At 35.7% G+C, this 24,128-nt stretch overlaps 1 protein-coding gene across 5 annotated transcripts in view; it reads right to left on the reverse strand.

Moving 5' to 3' along the window:
- BDP1 (B double prime 1, subunit of RNA polymerase III transcription initiation factor IIIB) overlaps positions 1–24,128 on the reverse strand; it is a 99,294-nt gene that overhangs the window by 72,374 nt on the left and 2,792 nt on the right. For all 5 annotated transcript variants that reach the window (XR_006786726.1, XM_045847795.1, XM_045847794.1 and 2 more), the window contains exons 2-9: positions 22,168–22,444; positions 20,603–20,712; positions 18,062–18,121; positions 16,531–16,659; positions 12,504–12,637; positions 11,254–11,348; positions 3,718–3,772; positions 527–670 (exon numbers count right to left, since the gene is read on the reverse strand). Coding sequence is in view for 4 of the 5 variants with exons in the window: in XM_045847795.1 (XP_045703751.1) it covers positions 527–670; positions 3,718–3,772; positions 11,254–11,348; positions 12,504–12,637; positions 16,531–16,659; positions 18,062–18,121; positions 20,603–20,712; positions 22,168–22,444 (1,004 nt within the window). In the remaining variant the exon portion in view is untranslated. The remainder of the gene's footprint in view (positions 1–526; positions 671–3,717; positions 3,773–11,253; positions 11,349–12,503; positions 12,638–16,530; positions 16,660–18,061; positions 18,122–20,602; positions 20,713–22,167; positions 22,445–24,128) is intronic.

The raw sequence follows: 24,128 nt of genomic DNA on the forward strand, positions 1-24,128 counted from the left end.
GTGGACTAGCTAACATAAGGTTTCCTGCAGTTCCAACATTCGTTATATTATGTGATTATAGCTAAACATTGTCCTCATTAGATCAGAGTTTAAATAGTTAAGAAAATATAAGACTAAAAATTTAAAAAAGTTAAAAACCTACATAGAAACCATTTTCTACCTGTTACAAGTCAACAGTAACCCTCAAAAATGTTATGCTCAAACAATACAATCCAGTCAAGTCCAAAGTATGAGTTTCATATTTTTTAACATTAGAATTTTGTGTCAGATTTTCACAGAGAAAAATAAGTAACCAAAAATGACACTCCAAAACTCTAATACTGTTACAACTATGTTTTAGATGCAACAAAGATGTCAAATAGCCCAGACATGACAATAAAAAAATTTAAGAGAGTTGCTGTTTGGGGCCGGTAACTGGAATACCTGGATGATCTCAAGTACCTGAATTACATGTTACTCAAAGACTTGAGGAACAATGTTGCAAGTCTATTAAGGAAAATAACACACTTTCTTATGAAATAAATACCTTTTACATTTTTCCGTGGTTTAGAGGATTTCTTCTCCTTTAAACTCTGATTTTTAATGGATTTTTGTTTTCTTTTCTCTTCCTCAGCAAGAACTTTCTGAAGCAAATGAGCAAAAAAATTGAAGTCAAAAGGACGCTTTTCCTCTGTTTAAAAAAAAAAGAAAGAAAAAGGACCTTCAAGTTTTTATTTAAGTATGGTAACATCAAAAGCAAATGGGACCCTGGCTGGGTACCTCAGTTGGTTAGAGCATCGTCTTGATATGCTAAGATTGCAGGTTCAATCACGTCAGGGCACATACAAGAATCAACCAATGAATGCCTAAGTAAGTGGAACAACAAGTTAATCCCTCTCTCTCTTTCTCTCCCTCTCATGAACAAATAAATTTTTTACAAAAGCAATTTTTTACAAATGGGCTTATCAACAGGGGAATGGATAAACAATTCTAGTCACTATAATACAGTCCCATGGTAAGACCACTGAGCAATAAAAAGATAAAAAGAAACAAACTATTTTTTTTTTTAATGATTTGAGTTGAAATCTCAAAAAAACATGATGAGCCCTGGCTGGTGTGCCTCAGTGGATTGGGCACCAGCCTGCAAATAAAAATATCACCAGTTCAATTCACAGTCAGGGCATGTGCCTGGGTTGTGGACCAGGCCCCTGGCTGGGGGCATGAGAGAGACAATCAATCAATGTTTCTCTTGCACACCGATATTTTTTCATTTTCTTTCTCCCTCCATTCTTCTCTCTCTAAAAATCAATAAATAAAATCTTAAAAAAGAAAACATGATGAGTGAAAGCAGCCAGGCACAAAAAAATACACACTGTATGATTCCATGAATAAAACATTCTGAAACAAGCTAAACTAATCTATGATGCTTCAAATGAAAATAGTGGTTGACTGGGTCAGGATATCAGTGGAGACTGACTAGAAAGGGAAATACATCATTTTGGGTGGTGGTTACACCACACTACAAACTGCATTGTGTATTAATTATAAATCAGCTTTTAAGAAAACCTAGGACTAAGAAGTCCTCAAAAGTCTATGTACCACCACATGCCCTCACTTTATTACTATTAATTCTACTCTTCCAAATATTAGCAAAGTGGAAAGCAAATGAATATATTGATCAGGACCACTCTCACTAAATACCCATCAACAGCACTGTATCAGAAAGAGCAATTTGTGAGCAAATCAGAAATAAATCCACTACTGGAGTGAAATCCTTGCCTAAGTTAGCTCTACTCTAAAAGTATAATAAAATATATAAATATAGCCCTGGCTGGCATGGCTCAGTGGATTGAGTGCCACCAGCCTGCAAATCAAAGGGTTGCCAGTTCGATTCCCAGTCAGGTCACATGACTGGGTTGTGGGCCAGGTCCCCAGTTGGGGGCACGGGAGAGGCAACCACACATTGATGTTTCTCTACCTCTCTTTCTCCCTACCTTCCCTTCTCTAGAAATAAATATATAAATAAAATCTTTTTAAAATAAAATAAAAATATAGTGAATATAGAGAAAATGATGCTCTATATACATAAGCTCCAAGATTAGTTTGATTATAAGATGATTTGAAGATGGCCTCAAAAAGAGGTATATACCAAAACAAAAATAAATCAGCCTCAGGAAATCTGGCCCAAACCTGGGATTTCTGAAGGCCCTGTTTTACTGTAGACTCAGCCTTTACCTGTTCTGACCTTCCACAATGGTGGTAAAAAATACAGCACTAAAATAACCCATAAAGGTGCTTGGAGGAATTTGAAATATAAGTTCTAGAAAACCATTTTGGTTTTTTTTTTTTAATTTTCCATTACAAAGCACCAAAATCAATCAATTTTAAAGGTATCTACTATAATGGTTTTAATAATGGCTCCATACCCCATAAAAGACAATTTACAGATTTATAAATTATTTTCTGATTATAACATGTAAAACATAATAAAAAGTTTCAGGACCACTTCTCTAAAATGGAGAGGACTGAGGACCACAGTATTTCAGATCTTCCAAGAGCCATGTCTGAAAGTTGTTTTCCTAAGGACCCAATACAACATGGGGTGTAGGGTCCACTCATTTACCTTACTTAGTATTTATTCATTAAATAAACATTCATGCTCTAAAATCTAGGTCCTCTCTTTAGATTTTTTCCTAAGATAAGCACTACAACAAATAGACATTGAATACATTTATTAATCATGAAACACTGATAATCATCTTTCAAAGAATACAGGAACTACTTTATACAGTACATTTAATTGTTTTTCTTTACAGATCCCCTGATGTCTATTTCTGGATTTAAAAGTAGAAAATGTTAACTATAATGAGGCTATTATTTAGAACAAGGGTGTCCAACCCATGGCTGGTGGGCCACATGCGGCCCAGGATGGCTATGAAAGCAGCCCAACACAAAATCATAAATTTACTTAAAACATTATGAGCTTTTTTGTGATAATGTGTTGCAAACTATTTAATGTGTGGCCCAAGACAACTCTTCTTCCAGTGTGGCCCAGAGACGCCAAAAGGATGGACACCTAATTTAGAAGCTGAAAGGTATACATCATTCCTTCAAATCAGATGTAAATTCAAATGGCATTTCTTCAAACAGAACTTCCCTGACCAGCCAATCTAAATATCCACACACCTAACTCCCTCTTTTTTCTTCCTCTTGGAAATTAATCACTACCTGAAATTACCACACTTATAGGCTATAACCCTTCCCCCACCCAATTAGACTGAAGGCTTTTATATCAAAGCAGGATTTTCATCTGTCTTGTCATCATTATATACTCCATGCCTACACATTATTAGCACATAGCAGGTGGTCAGTATTGTTGATGGAATGACAGACTAAATGCTGGAAGGAAGCATCTATAGTACAGTATCTTCCAGAAACAATCAACTCCTTCTTGAATAAAGCTCCTTCAGAATAAAGAGCACTTAGAAATAGTATCTTCAGGCCATCTGTGACCTCCTAAACTCCACTTGCTTTCTTCTTGATAATTTAGCTATCCTTTATCTATAGATCTAAATCAACAGCCAGTCCTGCACTGCTCAAGAGGAAAATTTCCACTCTTATTCTTTCTATGACATATTAGGACAAAACAAATCTAAAACACACTGGAACCAAAGACAAAAGATTGGTAACTTATTAGGATCTCCAAATAATACATTATAAAAAAGTCTTAATACTTACGGAATGCTTTGTCTATTCTCCATCCATTTGTTTTCTCTTCACGTTTAAATTTATTCTATTAACAAAACAAAAAGTGCTATAATTTTCTCCCATTAAACAAGTGAGAATTACGTTAAAAAAATAAGTGTTAAAATGAAATGCTTACATTAACATATAATTCTCAAATAAAAATGCCTTTGCCAACAGACACGTTACTTAACCTTTAGCCTCTTAAAAATAAGTATGAAAGATTTATACTGAGTTTCCTGATTCTCCTTATGATTACTACTAGCATGAATCAGCAATGAAGGCTTCATTTACAGATAGAAAAAATGAAGTCCTCTAGCATAGAAACAGATCAAACCTATAATCAATTAAGCTACCCAGTACTAACTCTTTAAAAACTAACATGCATATCAAGTTAAACCTATTACATTATTATTCTAATACATTTTTAACAGTTTTTTTAAAGATTTTATTTATTTATTTTTAGAGAGGGAAGGGAGGGAGAAATAGAGAGAGAGAGAAACATCAATGTGCAGTTGCTGGGGGCCGTGGCCTGCAACTCAGGCATGTGCCCTGATGGGAATTGAACCTGCAACACTTTGGTTCACAGCCCACACTCAATCCACTGAGCTACGGCAGCCAGGGCTGTATTCTAATACATTTTTAATGGCATGGAGGGGAGACTGTAAAGAAACAGCTATGCAAAATTTTGAAACGGGCCAAGTTTATCTTTGGAACCTTCTTTACATTAAGGCACATTTCCTCATGCCCCATTCCCAGCACCATTCCATATTAACTCCATTACAATGGATAGTTAAGGTTTACTGCTCAATGTATCCTCAGGTCATCAGGATACCAGGAGGTGTGAGTGTGTGCCTCAGAATGTCTCATCATGCATATACATCCCGGGAGAGGGAGCAATCTGCTAATCTCTCCCTTCTATAGATCAGTAGTCTGAAGCTCTTATTAAAAATATAAAAATAAAACTTTTTATTGAAAAAAAAAGAGAAAAGCACACAAAACAAAGGAACTACTACTTCATGGGCCACATCTTCCCTCCAAAAGAACCTAACCACTAATCTGGTTTTTAAAGCAACTATTTTCTTGCATTTCCTTCCTGTTTACCATTCAAGAGAACATTCTTAGACTCTATAGTTTATCCTTGCCCATTCTTTAAAAACTTCTTATGACTTTAACATCTTTTTACAGATTACCCCTCAATTTTAATTTTCTCTTCATAAACTTTTACCAAGTAATATAAAAGTTTTCAATGATCATCTTTCTCCCTTAAAAGATCAATTATTCTTTGAACATCTCAAAAGTTAACAAAAGTTATATCCATAAAAAGTGACAGGCTATAATCACTGAATTATACATCCTGAAAGAAATGCCAATAGGCTCTAGGTATTCTTCAATTCTAAAATACTGCTGTATCATATTTTACCTAATTGGGAATATAATTCAGACTATTAAAAAGTTTTTTGAAGACTATATTGTTATTAGTCATTCATTTCATAGACAGGAACCACTGCAGACCAAATCTGATGATCATAAAATAAATTCTATAATTTCCACCTCTGGGCCTGACAAAGTAACTGGTTACAGGCTTGTTCTACATCCCCCACACACACCATAAATAACTAACAAGGAACAAAATAAATGCAACAATTTCTATGCCCTCATGCACTAGACAAGAGGCAGAACAAGAAAGACTACAATCCCACAATCCCGAAGAGAGGGGAAACACAAGATGTACCAACATTTACCCTGGCTCTCTGCCTGAGCTAAATTTCCTAACCAATGAAAGGGGGAGAAACACCAAACAGAGCACAGAGATCCTGCTGACCTAAGGAGGTACAGAATCTTTAGGGGCAGTGTTCTTGAGAAGAGAGCTATTTAAAAGGGAGCCTCACAAGCTTGGTAGAAGTGCCCCATGTCTTGGTTCTCTCCAGGTTGCATATGCCCCAGAGCTTGAGGCCTAGGAGACCAGCTACTACAGGGATGAGAATAAAGATACCAGATGAAAGGAAGTCACATAACACAGTGAGATGACAGTGTTCTGCCCCACATGAATGAAAAGACTTTGTTTACACCCATTTACCTCAGATGCCAGAAAAGCCACCATTCAGAGATATAGATCACAATCTAGAGCAGCTTTTCTTAGTCAAGGTTCTAGCATGAGAATTAAGCCCTAATGCCCTAGGTCACCCACTACATTAATGAACTGCCTTCTCTCCTAGGGATCTACAATGATACTAATATGACCATTCTTGGAGAACTGGAAAAACAGCAACTCAAATTATTTTCTGTCATTTAGACGAGAAGCCCAGAGTAAAGACCAGTCTAGATCTTAAGGAAGGCTAAAACCAGGACTTGACAGGGATGAGAAGGGCTGCCTTTTGTTAACTGCCTTTTAGAAACAAATCTCAGCACTCTGAAGGATCATACCATAATCCAGGCTCTGCATACACATCACTCACAATGTCCAGTACACAATTTATAAAAACACACAAGATGTGACAACAGATAGAAAAATGTAATTCAGTGAAGAAAATAAAAAGAAAGTCAATACGGGAGGGTGGAGGGGATAGTGGGGAGAAGGGTTTTCAGGAACTACTATAAAGGACACATGGACAAAAAGAAAGGGGAGAGTGGAAGCAAGGGAGGTGGGTTTGGAGGAGGTGGGGGAGGAGTAGGGAGAAAATACAGACAACTATAACTGAGTAAAATAATTTAAATTAAAAAACAATAATAAATAAATATCTGTTGACTGAATAAATTCCACAAGTACATTAAAAAAGTGAATAAAAACAATCCCAACACAACTCAGATCTTGAAATTAGTAAACAAGATAATTCAAGTACCTATTTAAACATAGTTAAGAATTTAGAGGAAAATATGGAATGAACAGATAGATACATCTCACCAGAGGAATAAAAACTAAGAAAAATAACCAAGTGGAAATTAAAAATATAATATCAGAAATACAACATTCACTGAATGGGCTTAACATAAAATTAATAATATCAAAAGTCAGTGAACTTGTAAACATAGTAATAGAAACTAGCCAAACTGAAATAGAAAAAAAAAATTGGAAAAAAAACAGAATTTTAATAACTTGTAGTACAATGTGACACAGAGAAATACAAGCAAGCAGAGTCCAAGGAGACGACAAAGCAGGAAAAATATCAGAGAAATTACCCCTAGGCAAAACATAATTATACTGCTAAACACAGAAAAACAATTTGTCACATAGAGGGGAAAAATTATATGAATGATAACGGACTTTTCATCAGAAACACTGGATGCTGATGGACAATGAAATGACATTTTTAAAACAATGGAAGAAAAATCTGTCAAACCAGACTTATATATCTAGCAGAAGTCTCCATCAAAACTGAAACCGAGTCCTGGCTGGTGTAGCTCAGTTGGTTGGATGGTAGTCCCATAAACCAAAAGGTCACAGGTTCGATTCCAGGTCAGGGTACATGCCTGGTTTGTAGATTAGGCACCCAGTTGATGTGCAGACCAGAGGCAACTGCTCAACGTTCTCTCACATCAATGTACCTCCCTCCATACCTTCCTTCCTTCCTCTTTCTTTCCCTTTCCCATTCTCTCTTGCTTTCACTCTCTATCTCTCTCTCTCCCCCCATCCTCCTCTCTCTCTGGAATCAAAAAATATATCTTCAAGTGAGGATTAAAAAAAAAACACTGTACCTAAAAAAAAGGTAGACTGAAATAAAGACTTTCAGATAATAAAAGCAGAGAAATTTTTAAACAGCAGATCTGGTGTTCAGACATCTGAAATGAGAAACATCAAAAATAGTAAACGTAGCTAAATATTAAAAACTGGTTTATTTTTTCTACCCAATTTCCTCTAAATACTAAAGAGTCTTTAAAATAAGATCATTGTAGAGTTTATAAGATGCGTAGAAATAAGATATATAATAGCACAAAGGATAGCAATTAAGGGGAATTATATTTTAAAGAGTTTATTTGTAAAGTATGAAAGAAAAAAATAAAGTGGTATTACAGAAAAAATAAAATGTAATACCAAAAAATATTTGATTAACCCTAAAAACAGCAGAAAAAGAATAAAAAAAAGAAATAAATGGAAAATAGTGAGATGGAAGACTTAAACACAGCCATATCAACTGTTATATTAAGTATAAATGAACTAAATTATTCTAGAAATATAAAACAGGCATTTTGGTTTCTGTATTTTTGTTTTTATCAAGGGTCAACATAAGAAAACAAACATTTTCTCATCTCTCATAGAAATAAAATTAAATTTTTTAAAACTTATTTTTATTGTATTTTTTCCCAATGCCATTTAGTCTCCTTATATCCCTCTCCCCACCACAACTGCCACACTGGTGTGAAATAAAATTAAATTAAAAGGCAGAATGACACATTGGATAAAAAAACATGACCCAATGTAAATCTAAACCACAATGAACTATCACTCATACCTATTAGAAAACCTATTATCAAAAAACAAAAAAGAAAGAAAGAAGTGTTGGCAAGGATGTAGGAAAAAAGGGAACCTGTGTACACTGTTAGTGAAAATGTAAACTGGTGCAGCTGCTATGTAAAACAGTATGGAGGGTCTTCAAAAACTTAAAAATTGAATTACTGTATACTCCAGCAATTCCACTTCTGGGTATTTATGTGAAGAAAATAAAAACACTAACTCAGAAAGATATCTGTACTCCATGTTCATTAAAGCATTGTTTACAATAGCCAAGACACAGAAATAACCAAAGTGTCTATCAACAGATGAATGAACAAAGTAATTATTATTCAGCCATAAAAAAGAATAAAATGTTACCATCTGTGACAACATGAATGGACTCTGAGGGTATTATGCTAAGTGAAGTAAACCAGAGAAAGACAAGTACCATATGATCTCTCATATACTGGAATCTTAAAAAAAAAAAAAATGTAGATATAGAGAAGACTGGTGGTTGCCAGAGACAGGGGGTGGTGGAGAGTTAGTAAAATGAATAAAGGGAGTCAAAAGGTCTAAAAAAAATTTTTTTAAAGAAAAAGAGAAAAGAAATCCTAACCCCAACTATGATGATATTACGAGGTGGATCATTTTGGAGATAATTAGGTAATAAGGGTAAAGACCTCATAAATAGGATCAGTGCCCTTATAAAAGGGACCCAAAAGAGCTCTTGCCCTCTTTCCTCTACGGTCGGAAACAATGAGAAGTCTACAACCCAGAAGACAGCTGTCAACAGAACCTGACTATGCTGGCACCCTAATCTTGAAATTCCAGACTCCTGAGCTGTGAGAAATACTGATATACGTGTGTGTGTGTGTGTGTGTGTGTGTGTCATGAGGGATACTAATATACATATATATATACACACACACATCATGAACAAAGGTGCAAAAAATCCTCAAGAAAATATGACAGACTATAGCAGAATTCAGAAACAAAGAGAATAATTTAGTATGACTAAATGGAACTTATCCCTGGGATCCAAGGTTGGTTCAACATTCAAAAAAAAATCAGTGTAGTGCCCTGGCTGGTATGGCTCAGTGGACTGAGCACCAAACTATGAACCAAGGGGTTGCCAGTTCGACTGCCAGTCAGGGCACATGCCTGGGTGGCGGGCTAGGTCTCCAGTGAGGGGCACACAAGGGGCAGCCACACACTGATATTTTTCTCCCTCTCTCCCTCCCTTCCTCTCTCTAAAAATAAAATTAAAATAAATCTTTTTTTAAAAGATATAAAAAAATCAGTGTAGTTCACTAGTCCATTTTCACCTTTCTACACTTTGCCCAAAGACCTGATAGAACTACACTTACTTTTAGGTCAACAGTCTAAAGGATTTTTGAGAGAAATACCCTAGTGACAAATTTATCATTAATTACTCAGATCGGGTCATCCAGACAATCAATTTCTAGCCTTCACATTTTGTTCTCAACATTAAAAAACATAAACAATTTCTAATTTTTGTAGAAATGTAACAACCATTACACCGTACAATATCCCTCAGGTAATCAATCCATGCCTAGCCCACCAGAAAAAAAAAATCTTTCATAATGGTCCATTTAACTAATGAAGGAAAAAGCCCAGAATTGGCTAAAGATCTCACTATTATGTAGAAATGCACTACAGCAACACAGTATGCACTCAAATGCATTCCAACCCAGGAAACTTGTAATAAAGTTCCCTAACAAGAGTAACTATAAATAGAGAAAGCTCATCCTTTTAGGCATATTAAAGTCCTAATTGAAACCCCTGCTTTTGCTGAAAATGTCACTGGTTGCCCCATAGTTAAGGAGGCCTAAGAAAGCAATGGTTGGTTAGCCATCTCTGGTGTGGCTCAACAGATTGAGCACCAGCCTGTGAACCAATGGGTCACTGGTTCGATTCTCAGTCAGGGCATATGCCTGAACTGCAGGCCAGGTCAGGTCCCTGGTGGGGGGTTGCACGAGAAGCAACCACACATTGATGTTTCTCTCCCTCTCTTTCTCTCTCTCTTTCTCCCACCCTTCCCCTGTCTAAAATAAATAAATAAAATCTTAAAAAAAAAAATAAAAAGAAGAAAGCAATGGTTAGATCAGATAATAACTATGTAATTCAGCATGCTTCTCTGCATGCCTTCTTAGCAAATACATTTTGTGAACAAAAAGCTACAATTAATCCAAATATTCTAGTACATTTATCCTCTCTCTTCATTATCTAACTCTTCCTTTATCTTAGTTTCAGTGGCTTTAGTGATCTCCCTCAAAGACATTTTAGAAGGGGACAAGATATAAATTAAAAAATACAAGGGAGGATTAAAAAACATTATTTATTTATAAAAAACTGTATATTTATCTTCACACATTTAAACTTCAATCACCTTTAAAATATTCTCCATTTAATGCAATACACCTATAGAGATGATTTTCCCACTGCTCAAAACAGTTCTTGAACTCATCAATTTTCACACCTTTTAGTGCTCCTACCACCGTTCATTGCTCCTCTTCCACACCAGCAAAACGTTTCCCTTCAGGACTTTTTTCACCCAGAGAAACAAAAAAAGTTTTTCAGGGCAAGACCGGGTGAATGAGGGTGGGGCACCGGGACCATGCCATTTTTGGTCAAAAACTGCTGAACACTCAGCACAGTGTGGGCAGGTACACTCATAAATCACCCATTATGAAATAGGCAAACGCAATGAAAGAGTCTTCGAAATAATTTACTAAAGCCGAAGCCAAATGCGGCCTCTCACAACAATGCCAGCTAGTACACTGGTACAGATGGGTTCCTAGAACACTCACCTAGCAGAAAAGACTGTACTACAAGGGGCCCACCCTTCGGAAAATAATGCTGGGGGTTTTTGGGGTCCTCTCTCGTGCAATACTAAAGATAAGGAAATTGTATTCATATGGAATTGAGAAATATTACTTTTTGACCTGTAAAAAGAAACAGGTTTACCAAAAACATAATAGTGAAAATGGATGGACTGAGATTTAAATCAGAGGTTAAGAAAATGTTAGTAATGTTTAGTCTCTTTCCAATCAACAAATGTAATGGGTTTACTTTACCTTAATTTCTATCCTTGCTCTGTGAGGAAAAAGCTGTCCAATCATAGAAAAGTCAGTTCCTACCATGCTGATGGCTAAAAAGAACATATCTGTTTCTGTAAAAAAAGAAGATTTAGACAGAGCAAAATTTATTTTTCTTAATATTTCAGAGGAAAACAATCTTACCTAAGTATATAGTTTGAATTAAAATAAGTTTGACAATACTTAGTAGTTTATTACAGTTCAGTAAACCTTTAGTCATAGAAATGTCTACGTACAAAATTATAGACAGAATTCGATTTTGTTGTAAAGAACCTCATGGATCTAAAAACATCTTTTTTAAGTTCTAGTCAGATGGCTTCATTGGTTAGGGCATCATCCCCATATGCCAAGGTTGCAGGTTTAATTCCCAGTCAGGACACATACAAGTATCAACCAATGAACGCATAAATAAGTGAAACAACAAATTGATGTTTCTCTTTTTCTCTCAAATCAATACATTTAAAAAAATTTTAAATATCTTTAAACTTTTATATAAAAACATGGTATAAGAAATTTGCATGCTTGTACCAAAGCAGCTGGAATTTTTTTTAAAAAAGACATTCTACCTATCTAGTCTCAAAAGTCAGCAATAGTCAATACAGTATTACCGCTACATAAGCAACCAAGATGTGCTTAGTAGTAGGTGAGAGAAAGTAACTAGAAACATACATAAGAAACCCTTGACAGAAGCAACCTCAAGAGAACAGGACTGAAGAAGTCAGAGAAGGGAAGTATACAATCTTTTCCCTTTATATTATTCTGTTGTGTTTGAACTTTTTTCCCAAAGTAGACTGTATTTATTTCTACAATAAAAAGTAATAAGCAAGAGCATGCAATAGATCTGTACTTTTTTAACAACATAATTTTTAGTTTTAAAATTTTTATTATGCAATACTACCTGAGGTAAAACATTATTGTAAGCATTAGAAATAGTGTTAATTCTCCATTGAAACATTATTTTTTGTTCACTGATTTGACAGAGAAACAGTCCACCCAAAATGAATGACCATAATGCTAATTTCTAAAAATCTTTCTAAGTCAGAGTCATGGTTTCATCAGGAATGGGGGAGAGCAAAGGGGAGGTGTCAATAAAATTATCTTGAGAGAAACAACATGGTAGTTTCCATTTTATTTACTTAAGGGAGACCTGGTTTAATTCAGAACCAGAGAAAATAACTCACTTCATTTCAAATAAATGACCTACACAATTTAAGATGAAAATTAGTTACCTTTATTTGACCATGGTTTAGAGTAATAGTTTTTCCTGAAGCTGGAATATGTAGTTGTAGAACCACGCTCAAATATGGGGTCATTTTCCTCAACAACGCAGGGACCTTTTGTCCTTAAAACTTCTACAGTCAAACTGAAAGAAACACATTTTAAATAGATCTACTTAAAATACTAAAAACAAGTAAACGATACTTGTATAGTGACATTTTGAAATTGAACATGGCAGAGTCATATCAAAAGTACAATATACATTTAAGGTTTGCATAATTTCTAAGAATCTAATTTTCACTTAAAATGTGATTTCCAGGGGACCTAGCCAGGTAGCTCAGTTGGTTAGAGCATCGAACAGATACACCAGGGTTGTGGATTCAATCCCCATCAAGTATATACAAGTCCAACGAATGCATAAATAAGTGAAACAAAAAATCAATGTCTCTCTATCCTCCCTCTCTCTCCAAAATCAATATATAAAAAAATAAAATGTAACTGCCAGGGAGTAAAAATAAATGCCAACTTTTTTTTTAAGATTTTATTTATTTTTAGAGAGAGGGGAAGGGAAGGAAAAAGAGAGGGAAAGAGAACTTCTGACCAAGATGGAGGCATAGGTAGATACACTTTGCCTCCTCACACAACCAAAACAAGGACAGCAACAAATTTAAAAATAAAAAATAACCAGAAGTGACAGAAAATCAAACTGTATGGAAGTTCAACAATCAAAGAGTTAAAGAAGAAACATTCATTCAGACAGGTGGGGGGCGAAGACAAGCAGCCAGGGTGGAGAGAACACAAGGCAAAGTGGTGGCTGGCAGACTAGGAGGTCCACATTTGCATGTGGAGAAACCAGGAGGAACAACTGGGGAGCGAGACGGACCCCACAATCCAGGGTTCCAGCCCAGGAAAAGAAAGCCTCAAAACCTCTAACTGTAAAAACCTATGGGGGTTGAAGCGGTGGGAGAGACTCCCAGCCTCACAGGAGTTCATTGGAGAGACCCACGGGGTCCTAGAATGTACACAAAACCACCCACCTGGGAATCAGCACCAGAATAGCCCAATTTGCTTGTGGAACACATGGGAAATGAGTGAAAGTAGGCAAGAGCCAAGCAAGGAGCATTGTTCCCTCTCGGACCCCACCCCCATACACAGTGCCACAATGCAGTGAAGTAGTTTGCCCCGCCCTGGCAAATATCTAAGACTCCACCCTTTACTATGTAACAGGTGCACCAAGACAAAAAAAATATGGCCCAAATGAAAGAACAAATCGAACATCCAAAAACAGAACTAAGCAACAAAGACATAGCCAACCTATCAGATGCATGGTTCAAAACACTGGTAATCAGGATGCTCACAGAATTGGTTGAGTATGGTCACAAAATAGAGGAAAAGGTGAAAGCTATGAAAAGTGAAATAAAGGAAAATGTACAGAGAACCAAGAGTGACAGGAAGGAAATCAGGCCTCAAATCAACGGTTTGGACCAGAAGGAAGAAATAAACAGTCAACCAGAACAGAATGAAGAAACAATAAGTATAAAAAATAAGGAGAGGCTTAGGAACCTCCAGGACAACTTTAAATGTTCCAACATCCAAATCATAGGAATGCCAGAAGAAGAGGAAGACCAAGAAACTAAAAACTTATTTGAAAAAATGATGAAGAACTTCCCCAATCTGGCAAAGGAAATAGACTTCCAGGAAGTCCAGGAAGCTCAGAGAGTCCCAAAGAAGTTGGATCCAAGGAGGAACATACCAAGGGACATCATAATTCCATTACCCAAGATTAACAAGGAGGAGAGAATCTTAAAAACAGCAACAGGAAAGGAGACAATTACCGTATTTTCAGGACTATACAACGCACTGAACTGTAAGATGCACCTAAGTTTTAGAGGAGGAAAGTAGGAAAAAATATTCTGAAGTAAACAATGTGATAAAACATTTAATAACCTGTGACCCCAATCCACCGCCGTCCCCTGCCACACAGTGAGCCAGGTAAGCTACATTCAGACTATAAGATGCACCCTCTTTTCCTCTCAAATTGCAGGGGAATGCATCTTATAGTCTGAAAAATAGGGTACCTACAAAGGAGTTCCCATAAGACTATCAGCTGATTTCTCAAAAAACCTTGCAGGCAAGAAGGGGCTGGAAAGAAGTACTCGCAGTCTTGAAGGCAAGGGCCTACATCCAAGATTATTCTATCCAACAAAGCTATCACTTAGAATGGGAGGGCAGATAAAGTGCTTCCCAGATAAGGTCAAGTTAAAGGAGTTCATCATCACCAAGCCCTCATTATATGAAATGTTAAAGAGACTTATCTAAGAAGAAGTTCAATAACTATGAACAGTAAAATGACAACAAACTCACAATTCTCAACAACTGAACCCAAAAAGAAAGACAAAAATAAAAACAAACTAAGCAAACAATTAGAACAAGAACAGAATCACAGAAATGGAGATCATATGGAGGGTTATCAGTGGGGAAGGAGGAAGGGGAGAATGGGGAGAAAGGTACAGGGAATAAGAAGCATAATTGGTGGATAGAAAATAGACAGGGAGAAGTTAAGAGTATTACAGGAAATGTTGAAGCCAAAGAACTTGTATGTACAACCCATGGACATGAACTAAGGGGGGTAGGAGAATGCTGGTGGGGGGGTGCAAAGGGAAAGGGGAATAAAGGGGAGAAAAAAAACAGTACAACTATAATAGCATAATTAATAAAATATATTTTTTTTAAAAGAGAGGGAGAGAAACATCAATGTGTGGTTGCCTCTCACGCGCCCCCTACTGGAGACCTGGCCCACAACCCAGGCATGTGCCCTGACTGGGAATCAAACCAGCAACGCTTTGGTTCACAGGCTAGTACTCAATCCACTGAGCCACACCAGTCAGAGCCTTTTTAAAATCTTTAAAAGCAATATAAAATTTAGAAAATGTCTTTGAGCCACCTAAAAAGTTACTTGTTATATTGACTTCTACATGTCTCCTATATTTAATACATATTATTTTATCATGCTAGACTGAACAAAGGATATTGAGAAAAATAAGCATTTTATATTTATGTTTTACATTGCTGCACACAAAGCAGTTAAATGTGCTTTTAATTATTTAATGACTGTAAAATCATCATCACAAAAATAATGGAAAAAACATGTAAACACAATTATTATTAAGAGTATTACATTTATGTTAAATTGTCATAGAATTTATAGGCTATAAAATGATTTTTTACTAATTAAACTGTCAGAAGACTTTGTTCATCTTTTTTATTTACTTACTAAAAGTCATTTATTTTTTTAAAAAATACACTTTGGAAAAACAACTAAATTCCACAATGCCAAATATGAGAAATTTAATGTTATAACTGAGAAATTAAACTAGAACCTGAATTTAACCTCACTATAACAAAAATAGAAAATATGTTAAACCTGTGTTTCATTGCATTTTCATTATTACCATCATACACCAGAATATGGTATTAGTTAATAATATGAAAACTTGAATATTGGCTTTGAGACTGAGTCAGTCTTTGAAATCTTTCTCAGTGGAGGACAGCACGTGATTAGCTCAGGAGCTCATCCCAACTACCAATAAAGTAGGTAAAACAACGGTGGTAGATTAATGGATCATAGGGCAGCAGTACCATCTTCTCATACAAATACAAAATTATAAAAACTACTAAAAATTACAGCCCAGGCCAGGTAGCTGTTAGTTAGGTCATCATCCCAAAATACCAAGGTTGAGGGTTTGATCCCCAGTCAGGGCACATATAAGAATCAATCGATGAATGCATAAATAAGTGAAACAATATATTGATGTCTCCTTCCCTCTCTCTCCCCCTTCCCTCTTTCTCTCTAAATTCAATTTTTAAAAAGTTTTAAAAATAAAAACTGCTAAAAATTATAAATAAATCTAATATACCTTTCTATTTATAACATCCATTATGCACATATAAATATCAGAGTCTAAGTAACAATGACAGATAGAGAAACTCAATCTCTTCTGTTATGAAACCACAATCTCTCTCTTTCCTATAACTTACCTTTCTTCATCTAAAATTATAGAACCATCTTCCGCCACTTTTACTCGGGGAACCAGCAGTGGCCCATCATCCATCTCTTCTTCTAGTTCTTCATTATCTTCATCATGAGGAGTACTCTTATCTTCTTGCCTACCAAAGGTAAACACAGGTTAATTCATATATCCATGAGAAGGATTTCTGAACTTCCAAAATAAATTTTTGGAAATTCAACCTCCTAGTTATTTCCAACTTTTCCTACAACCTAACTAAAAATACTAGGTATTGCCCTGGCCCAGTAGCTCAGTTGGTTAGAGCATCGTACTGATAAGTCAAGGTTACAGGTTCAATACCCAGTTAGGGCACATGCAGGAATCAGCCAATAAATGCATAGATGGGTGAACAACAAATCGATCTCTCTCTCTCAAATCAAAAAATTAAATCAATATCTCTATCTCTCTCCAAAACCAATAAATAAAACACTATGTGCAGTTAAGGACATGGTTATAACATTTCCTCAAATTTTATCTGGTAGCATTTAATAAAAGCCTTACTCTCTCTGAAAATAAAGAGAAATAAATGCTCATCTTTTCTATCTCAATAGAGTATCAGAGTAAACCACCTGTGTATTGTAGAAGTAAAAAAATAACCCTAGTAGTTACACAGCATTAGTTTTCAAATCATTTTATTAACTCTCAGAACAACCCTTGGGGGTATTTTCATGTCCATTTGAGGCTTGAAGTAAGTAACTTTTGCTCCAGATTACAAAAACAGTAAGGACAGGACAAGAAGCCAAACATAGTTTTTCATAGTTTTCCAAATAATGATTCCATATCCAATACAGTCTCCATTTATACATTGTCTCCACCATGACAAGGCTACATTAACTTCTAAGAGCTCTCTTGGAGGGCTTTCTTTGTAGCAAACTAACATGCCAGTGCAACATGAAAGGCAACAGGGAGCTTGTACAGAAAAGACTCACTAGTGGCATCACAACTACACCTATTCAGGACAACATACACAGAATGCTAAAAGAAAACAAAGGGGAAAGGAAAGGGGAAAGGGGAAAAAGGGAAAAGAAAGAAAAAAACTACACACACACACACACACACACACACACACACACATATTTGCCTGAATAAATATAGGCTAGAATTGGAATGATACGTTAAAAAATTGGTAACATTCTCCCTCCAGGGACAGGAACTAGATGTCAGAAAAACAGCTGGAAAACTTTTCTCAGCATACTTTTGTTCCTTTTGAATTCTGTACCATGTGAATATTATTCTAAAGCAAAACAAAACTTCTTTTAATTTTAAAAGCTTTAATTTAAAATCATAGCAATGGCCATTTATATATGTAACACACAAATAGTATGGGGTTCTCTGATTTATTAACATCATGCAGTAACTTTATTCCTGTTAGAAATTCTGCTGAAAAACTCCTATTACCTATCACATGTAATTTGACTATAACAGGAATTATCATTCAATATCATTTTTTAATGTATCCATACCAGAATATATTCAAAAAAAGAATAAAATGAGATGCTTACTCTCTTGTCTGGACTGGTGTCAATGATTTTTCAGTTTTCTTTTCTTGCTCCAGTGAATACCTATTTAACACAAATAACAGAACATTTATTAATAAGTAATTAATTTACATCTTGTCAATTCTATCTATAGGCAAGAATTACTTTAACTTGCATCTTTTAATGATATACCATAAAACTACTATTAATAACAGTGTGCCCCCACAGTCAATTTTTCAAATACTTCTGTCAACAAGTATCAATAATTTATTAGGGCCAAAGCAGCAAACTCTCTTACCCTCTCATTCCTTAGTGAAGGAAAGCCCCCATTCTCAAAGCAGGAAGCAAACTAGTAGCTTGTCAAACAACTCAAAACTTGGAGGTTTCTGGCCCTGCCTTTAACTAGGCCAGTGATTTTCAACCTTTTTCATCTCATGGCACACATAAACTAATACTAAAATTCTGTAGCACACCGAAAAATATGTTTTGCCAACCTTACAAAAAAATAGGTATAATTTGATTCATTCATACCAGACAGGTACTGTTGTGTTGGCTGTTGTAATTTTTTATTTGAGAATCCTAAGTGAAAAGAGTTCAGTGCCCTGACTAAAGAGTCAGGTATTTTACATTTTAAAAATTATTGTGCCCTGGCTGGTGTGGCTCAGTGGACTGAGTGCCGGCCTGCAAACCAACAGGTCACCAGTTCGATTCACAGTCAGGGCACATGCCTGGGCTGCAGACCAGGTCCCCAGTAATGGGCATGCAAGAGGCAACCACACATCGATGTTTCTCTCCCTATTTCTCTCTCCCTTCCTCTCTCTAAAAATAAATAAAAAAAATCTTTTTTAAAAATACAAATAGCCCTGGCTGGCGTAGCTCAGTGGATTGAGTGCGGGCTGCGAACCAAAGCATCCCAGGTTCGATTCCCAGTCAGGGCACATGCCTGGGTTGCAGGCCATGGCCCCCAGCAACCACGCATTGATGTCTCTCTCTCTTTCTCCCTCCCTTCCCTCTCTAAAAATAAATAAATTAAATCTTTAAAAAATATAAATACAAATAAAAATTACTGGTTAAAAATCACACTGAATTAGACACACTGGTTAAAAATCACTGAATTAAGCCAAAGACCTAGTGAATCTGAAAAAGGCTATACCGAAATTATGCCACTAATCGTACAGCCATCAACAACACAACAAGATATATCATAAACCTTCTGCCTCCCCAGGCTAACTTTGATTTAAGAAGCGTTGTTCTTGGATGATTTGTTAATCGAATGCTACCCGATTTAATTAAGAAATAGGGAATAAAAATTACACCATGCCTGCCCTGGCTGGCATAGCTCAGTGGATTGAGCATGGGCTGTGAACCAAAGTGTCGCAGGTTCGATTCCCAGTCAGCGCACATGCCTGGGTTGCAGGCCATAACCCCCAGCAACCGCACATTGATGTTTCTCCCTCTCTCTCTCTCTCTTTCTCCCTCCCTTCCCTCTCTAAAAATAAATAAATAAAATATTAAAAAAAAAATTACACCATGCCTTTCGATAAGGTTATAGAGTACAAAAAATAGAAACTGCAATCATAATTACAGAAAAGTTTAGTTTTACTACATCTTAATAATATTACAAAGAAAACTTACTGTTTTTATTTTTTAAAATTTTTTAAAGATTTTTTAATTTATTTTTAGAGAGAGGGGAAGAGAGGGAGAAAGAGAGGGAGAGAAACATCCATGTGTGGTTGACTCTCACGTGGCCCTCACTGGGGACCTGGCCTGTAACCCAGGCATGTGCACTGACTGGGAATAGAACCGGTGACCCTGTGGTTCGCAACTCACGCTCAATCCACTGAGCTACACCAGCGAGGGGTAATTTTTTAAATTTTTATTTTAGAGAGAGGGGAAGGGAAGGAGAAAGAGAGGGAGAGAAACATCGACATGAGAGAGAAACATCCATCAGTCGCCTTCCAAATGTGCCCCATCCAGGGACTGAACCTATACCCTAGGCATATGTCCTGATCGTGAATAGTAACTGACAATTGGTTTTTGAAAACCAATTGGTTTTTTTGGTTTTTAAAAAGACACCCTACCAACTGAGCCACACCAGCTAGGGCAGAAACTTATTTTTAATCTCAGAGGTAAATGGGATCATCTACCATGCCTCGAAAGCAGTTACTTGAAATACAACTGATACGCGGTAAATTCCATTTAAGAGGACATCAGAGACCTTGCCAGGTGGCTTAGTAGGTTGGAACGTTGTCCTGTGCACAAAAAGGTTGCAGCTGCAATTCCCAATCAGGGCACAAACCCAGGTTGCGGGTTCATTCCCCCAGTCCGGGAGTGCACAGAAAATAACCTACATTTCTCCCACTTCGATGTTTCTTTCTTTCTTTCTCTCTCTCCCCCTCTCTCCCTTCCTCTCTAAAAACGCATCCTCAGGTGAGGATTGTTTTTAAAAAAAGGTTATCAGATGTGCTATACATGTTGTCAATATGCTTTTGAAAAACATTAAAACTGTACAGATGATACTTAAACCACCACACACTGAAACAAAGTAAAACAAAATTTACTTACGTCATTGGATTGTTATCTGGCAGGTAATATATGAAGTCTCTCATAGTCATTTTTGAACGATCCGGTGGCCTCTGGCTTTCATTTACGGCATATTTGTTTTTCCATTGTTTCTAGGGACACATACACAGAGATCCACTTTTATTTCATGAATATACAAGAATTTCTAGTATATTATATTCAAGTATATGGTCCACTGTTACATTCATGGCAAGTGCTTGAATGTTACTCCTACCACAATTATGCCTACTTTTAGGAAAAATTTTATAAACTGAACATTAAAAAGTTGTACATCAAGAAATTTTAAAAACTAAAGTGACTGGAACTGGATAAAAGGTCAATGTATAAAATCATGCTTACTGATTCCTTTTAACTACAATAATTCACTGAGATGTTATAAATACATAGTTTTTGCTTACCATGCAGTGAATTCTAATTCTGCGCATTATATGCAATTCTTGAAGCAAATGTTTAATCTTAATTGCCCATAATAAATCTAATTAAGCATATTCTATAAAACATTTTAGAGACTTAGATTTTAGAGGACATAGACTCAAATGCCATGTCCTCCACTGGTATGTGACATAAAGCAAGTAACTTCTCTGAGCTTGTTTCCTCCTGTGTAAAATAGTGATATCTACTTCACATAGCTGAGAAAATTAAATGAGAAAATGAGATAATGAATACAAAGCACAAAGCTAAGTGCTTTCCTCTTAATTTAAAAAAAAAGAGAATTCTATAATTAATAATAAGAGCTAACATTTGTTAAGCTCTTAGTATCTGCCAGACACTAATCTAAATGAGTTTTACATGTATTAACACATTTAGTCTTCACAATCCTTCAATTAGGTAGATACTATCATTAGTCCTATTTTACAGATGAGAAAATATGCATAGAAAGATTAATTAAATTGCCTAAAGTCACACAGTCAGTAAGGGGTGAATCTAATTTGTAAACATTAAGTAATTAACTCCAGAGCTTACATGCTTCACTGCTGTTCTATTGCCCTCTCAAAAAATAATCTTCAAGATTAAAAAGAACATGGGCACTACTATATGCATACATAAAATTTTTCCCATTTATAATTTTCCATATTGTCAATTTAGAAAATATTACTAATTCATTTCTGTTCAACTAAACTTGTCTTAAATCAAGTGAATATAATTCTTGTCACTTGGACATCCTCATAAAAAATCCGATTAAAAGTTATACATATGCTTGTATGTGTATATCTGTGTATGTGTTTGTGTGTGTGTGTGTGAAACTTCTATTTGTGGCCTTCACCAAAAACAAAGATATATGTTAATAAAATATTAAAAATTAGTATCATGGAAAATATAGCTTAAGTCCATAGTGCTTCTTAATCATTCTGTAAGAGAGGGGATATTAACATGACAGATGTTATTTGGTTTTGTTCCACCATAAAAATGCTACAGATGCTTAATTTTTTACATATTACTTAATTTTTTACAAACATCATGATGTTTGACTGCTTAAAAAATTAAGCATCTGTAAAAAGAGAGAAATCTAGAAGGAACCAGTCAAAATTCTGATTTTTCTCTCTTACCTTTTCTTTTCTTAATTCTTCTTTTAACATCTCTCTCAGTTTCTGGGCTTTGTATATTCGGTATCTGTCTGAGCATGGCTGTTTCTCCTTTGTTGGAACTGAGTTTGGCTTTGGAGCTTCTTGATTGACTGTAGATAAGGGATGAGGCTCTGGCGGAACACGGACACCAGGCTTAACCAGTGTAGGAGTACTTGATATTCGCTTTCTTCTCTGTGAAACAGTAGAGGAAGATTTACTGGGTTCTTCAATATCACTCTTACCATCAGTCTTTTCATCACTGTTGAAATTCAAAAAGAAAATAAAAAGGGCTTCATGGGTCTTCTTTTAAATATTCTAATTTTAAAATTAATCTGGTGTCCTGGGTGGGTAGCTCAGTCGGTTAGGGTGTCATCCCGATATTCTAGGGTTGCAGGTTCAATCCCCAGTAAGGGCACAAAGAGTGAATGCATCAATAGGTGGAACAGCAAACTTGATGCCTCCCTCTCTCGATCTCCTCCCCTTTTCAAATCAATAAAATTTTAAAAAATAATCTGATAAAAATCCCAAACAGTAAAGTCTCATTTTTTAAAAAAAAAAAATGACTGGAGATACATGTTACATATAACAGAGGTTGCAGTAAAAATTTTTAATAAATCATTAGATATATAAATTCTAATGAAGACTATTGATTTTTTTCAAATTTCAAGTCCCAAAGCACATCACAGCATACAATTTTATGCTAATGCTAGGTCCCTCAAAAAAAAAAAAAAAGAAAAACTTATTTAGCCTAATCTGAATCACTAAATAACTGAGTCAATTTTTTTGAAGCTAAGCTTATAATTCACACTGACATCCTTCTAAACTGATCTAAATTAATGGCATTTTACTTTTATTACCAACCTAAAATCAGTAAAACCAAACATATACATCAAACCTCTGAAATATCTGTATTGCAGCATTTGAAGATATACATTTAGCTACACTAATCAAACAAAATTCTGTTTCAGGCAGAAATCATTTGTCAGACACAACTCTACTTATACAGCTATCAAACTCCTCACTCCAAAAAAATGCTCGGTCACTCCAAATTAGATATTAGATATAATTCAGATTGGATATAAGTGTTTCAGGAACCGCCTGAAAGCAAGGAAAGTCAAGAAGGGGGGGGGGACCCAACCGGTGTGGCTCAGTTGATTGGGCATCATCCTACAAAGTGAAAGGTTGCCGGTTCAATTCCAGGTCAGGGCACAAGCCTGGGTTGCCAGTTTGGTCTCCAGTAGAGGCATGTGTATGGAAGGCAGCCAATTGATGTTTCTCTCACATAGATGTTTCTCTCCCTCTCCTTATCCCTCCTTTCCCCTCCCTCTAAAAATCAAAAAACAAGAATTAAAAATTTAAAAAGAGGAGAGGAGATATAAGTCAATAAAAGCTTTTTAATGTTACAAAGTTAATATTCTACTTTTTTCCTATGTTACAGTTATACATAAAAGTGGAAAACACCTAAACCTATAATATAACCTTTCCAAAAAGTCTCCAACTTAAATTCTTATCTCAACCATTATAATGTGATACATGCACCACATGCATTCCACCCAATTATGTTGAATGCATAAGTACAGAACATATGCCCCTGGAAAAAAAACAGCCCAGAAATAATGTCTCTATGTCAAATAATGACATGTCTCTATGATCAATTAATATTTGACAAGGGGAGCATATGCATACAATAGAGTAAAATTAGCCTCTTCAATAAATGATGCTGGGAAAACTGGACTGGTACATGCCAAAAAACATGAAATTAGACCACCAACCTACATCATACATCAGAATAAACTCAAAATGGATAAAAGAGTTAAATATAAGTTGTGACCCCATAAAAATCCTTGAGAAAAAAATAGGAAGGAAAATTTCAGATATCCCATGTACAGTATTTTTGCCAACATATCTCCTAGGGCAAAGGAAATTCAGGAAAAAAATAAACA

Source organism: Phyllostomus hastatus, unplaced genomic scaffold (genome assembly GCF_019186645.2).
Source record: "Phyllostomus hastatus isolate PE091 unplaced genomic scaffold, TTU_PhHast_1.1 phas_contig_58, whole genome shotgun sequence".
NCBI lineage: Eukaryota > Metazoa > Chordata > Mammalia > Chiroptera > Phyllostomidae > Phyllostomus > Phyllostomus hastatus.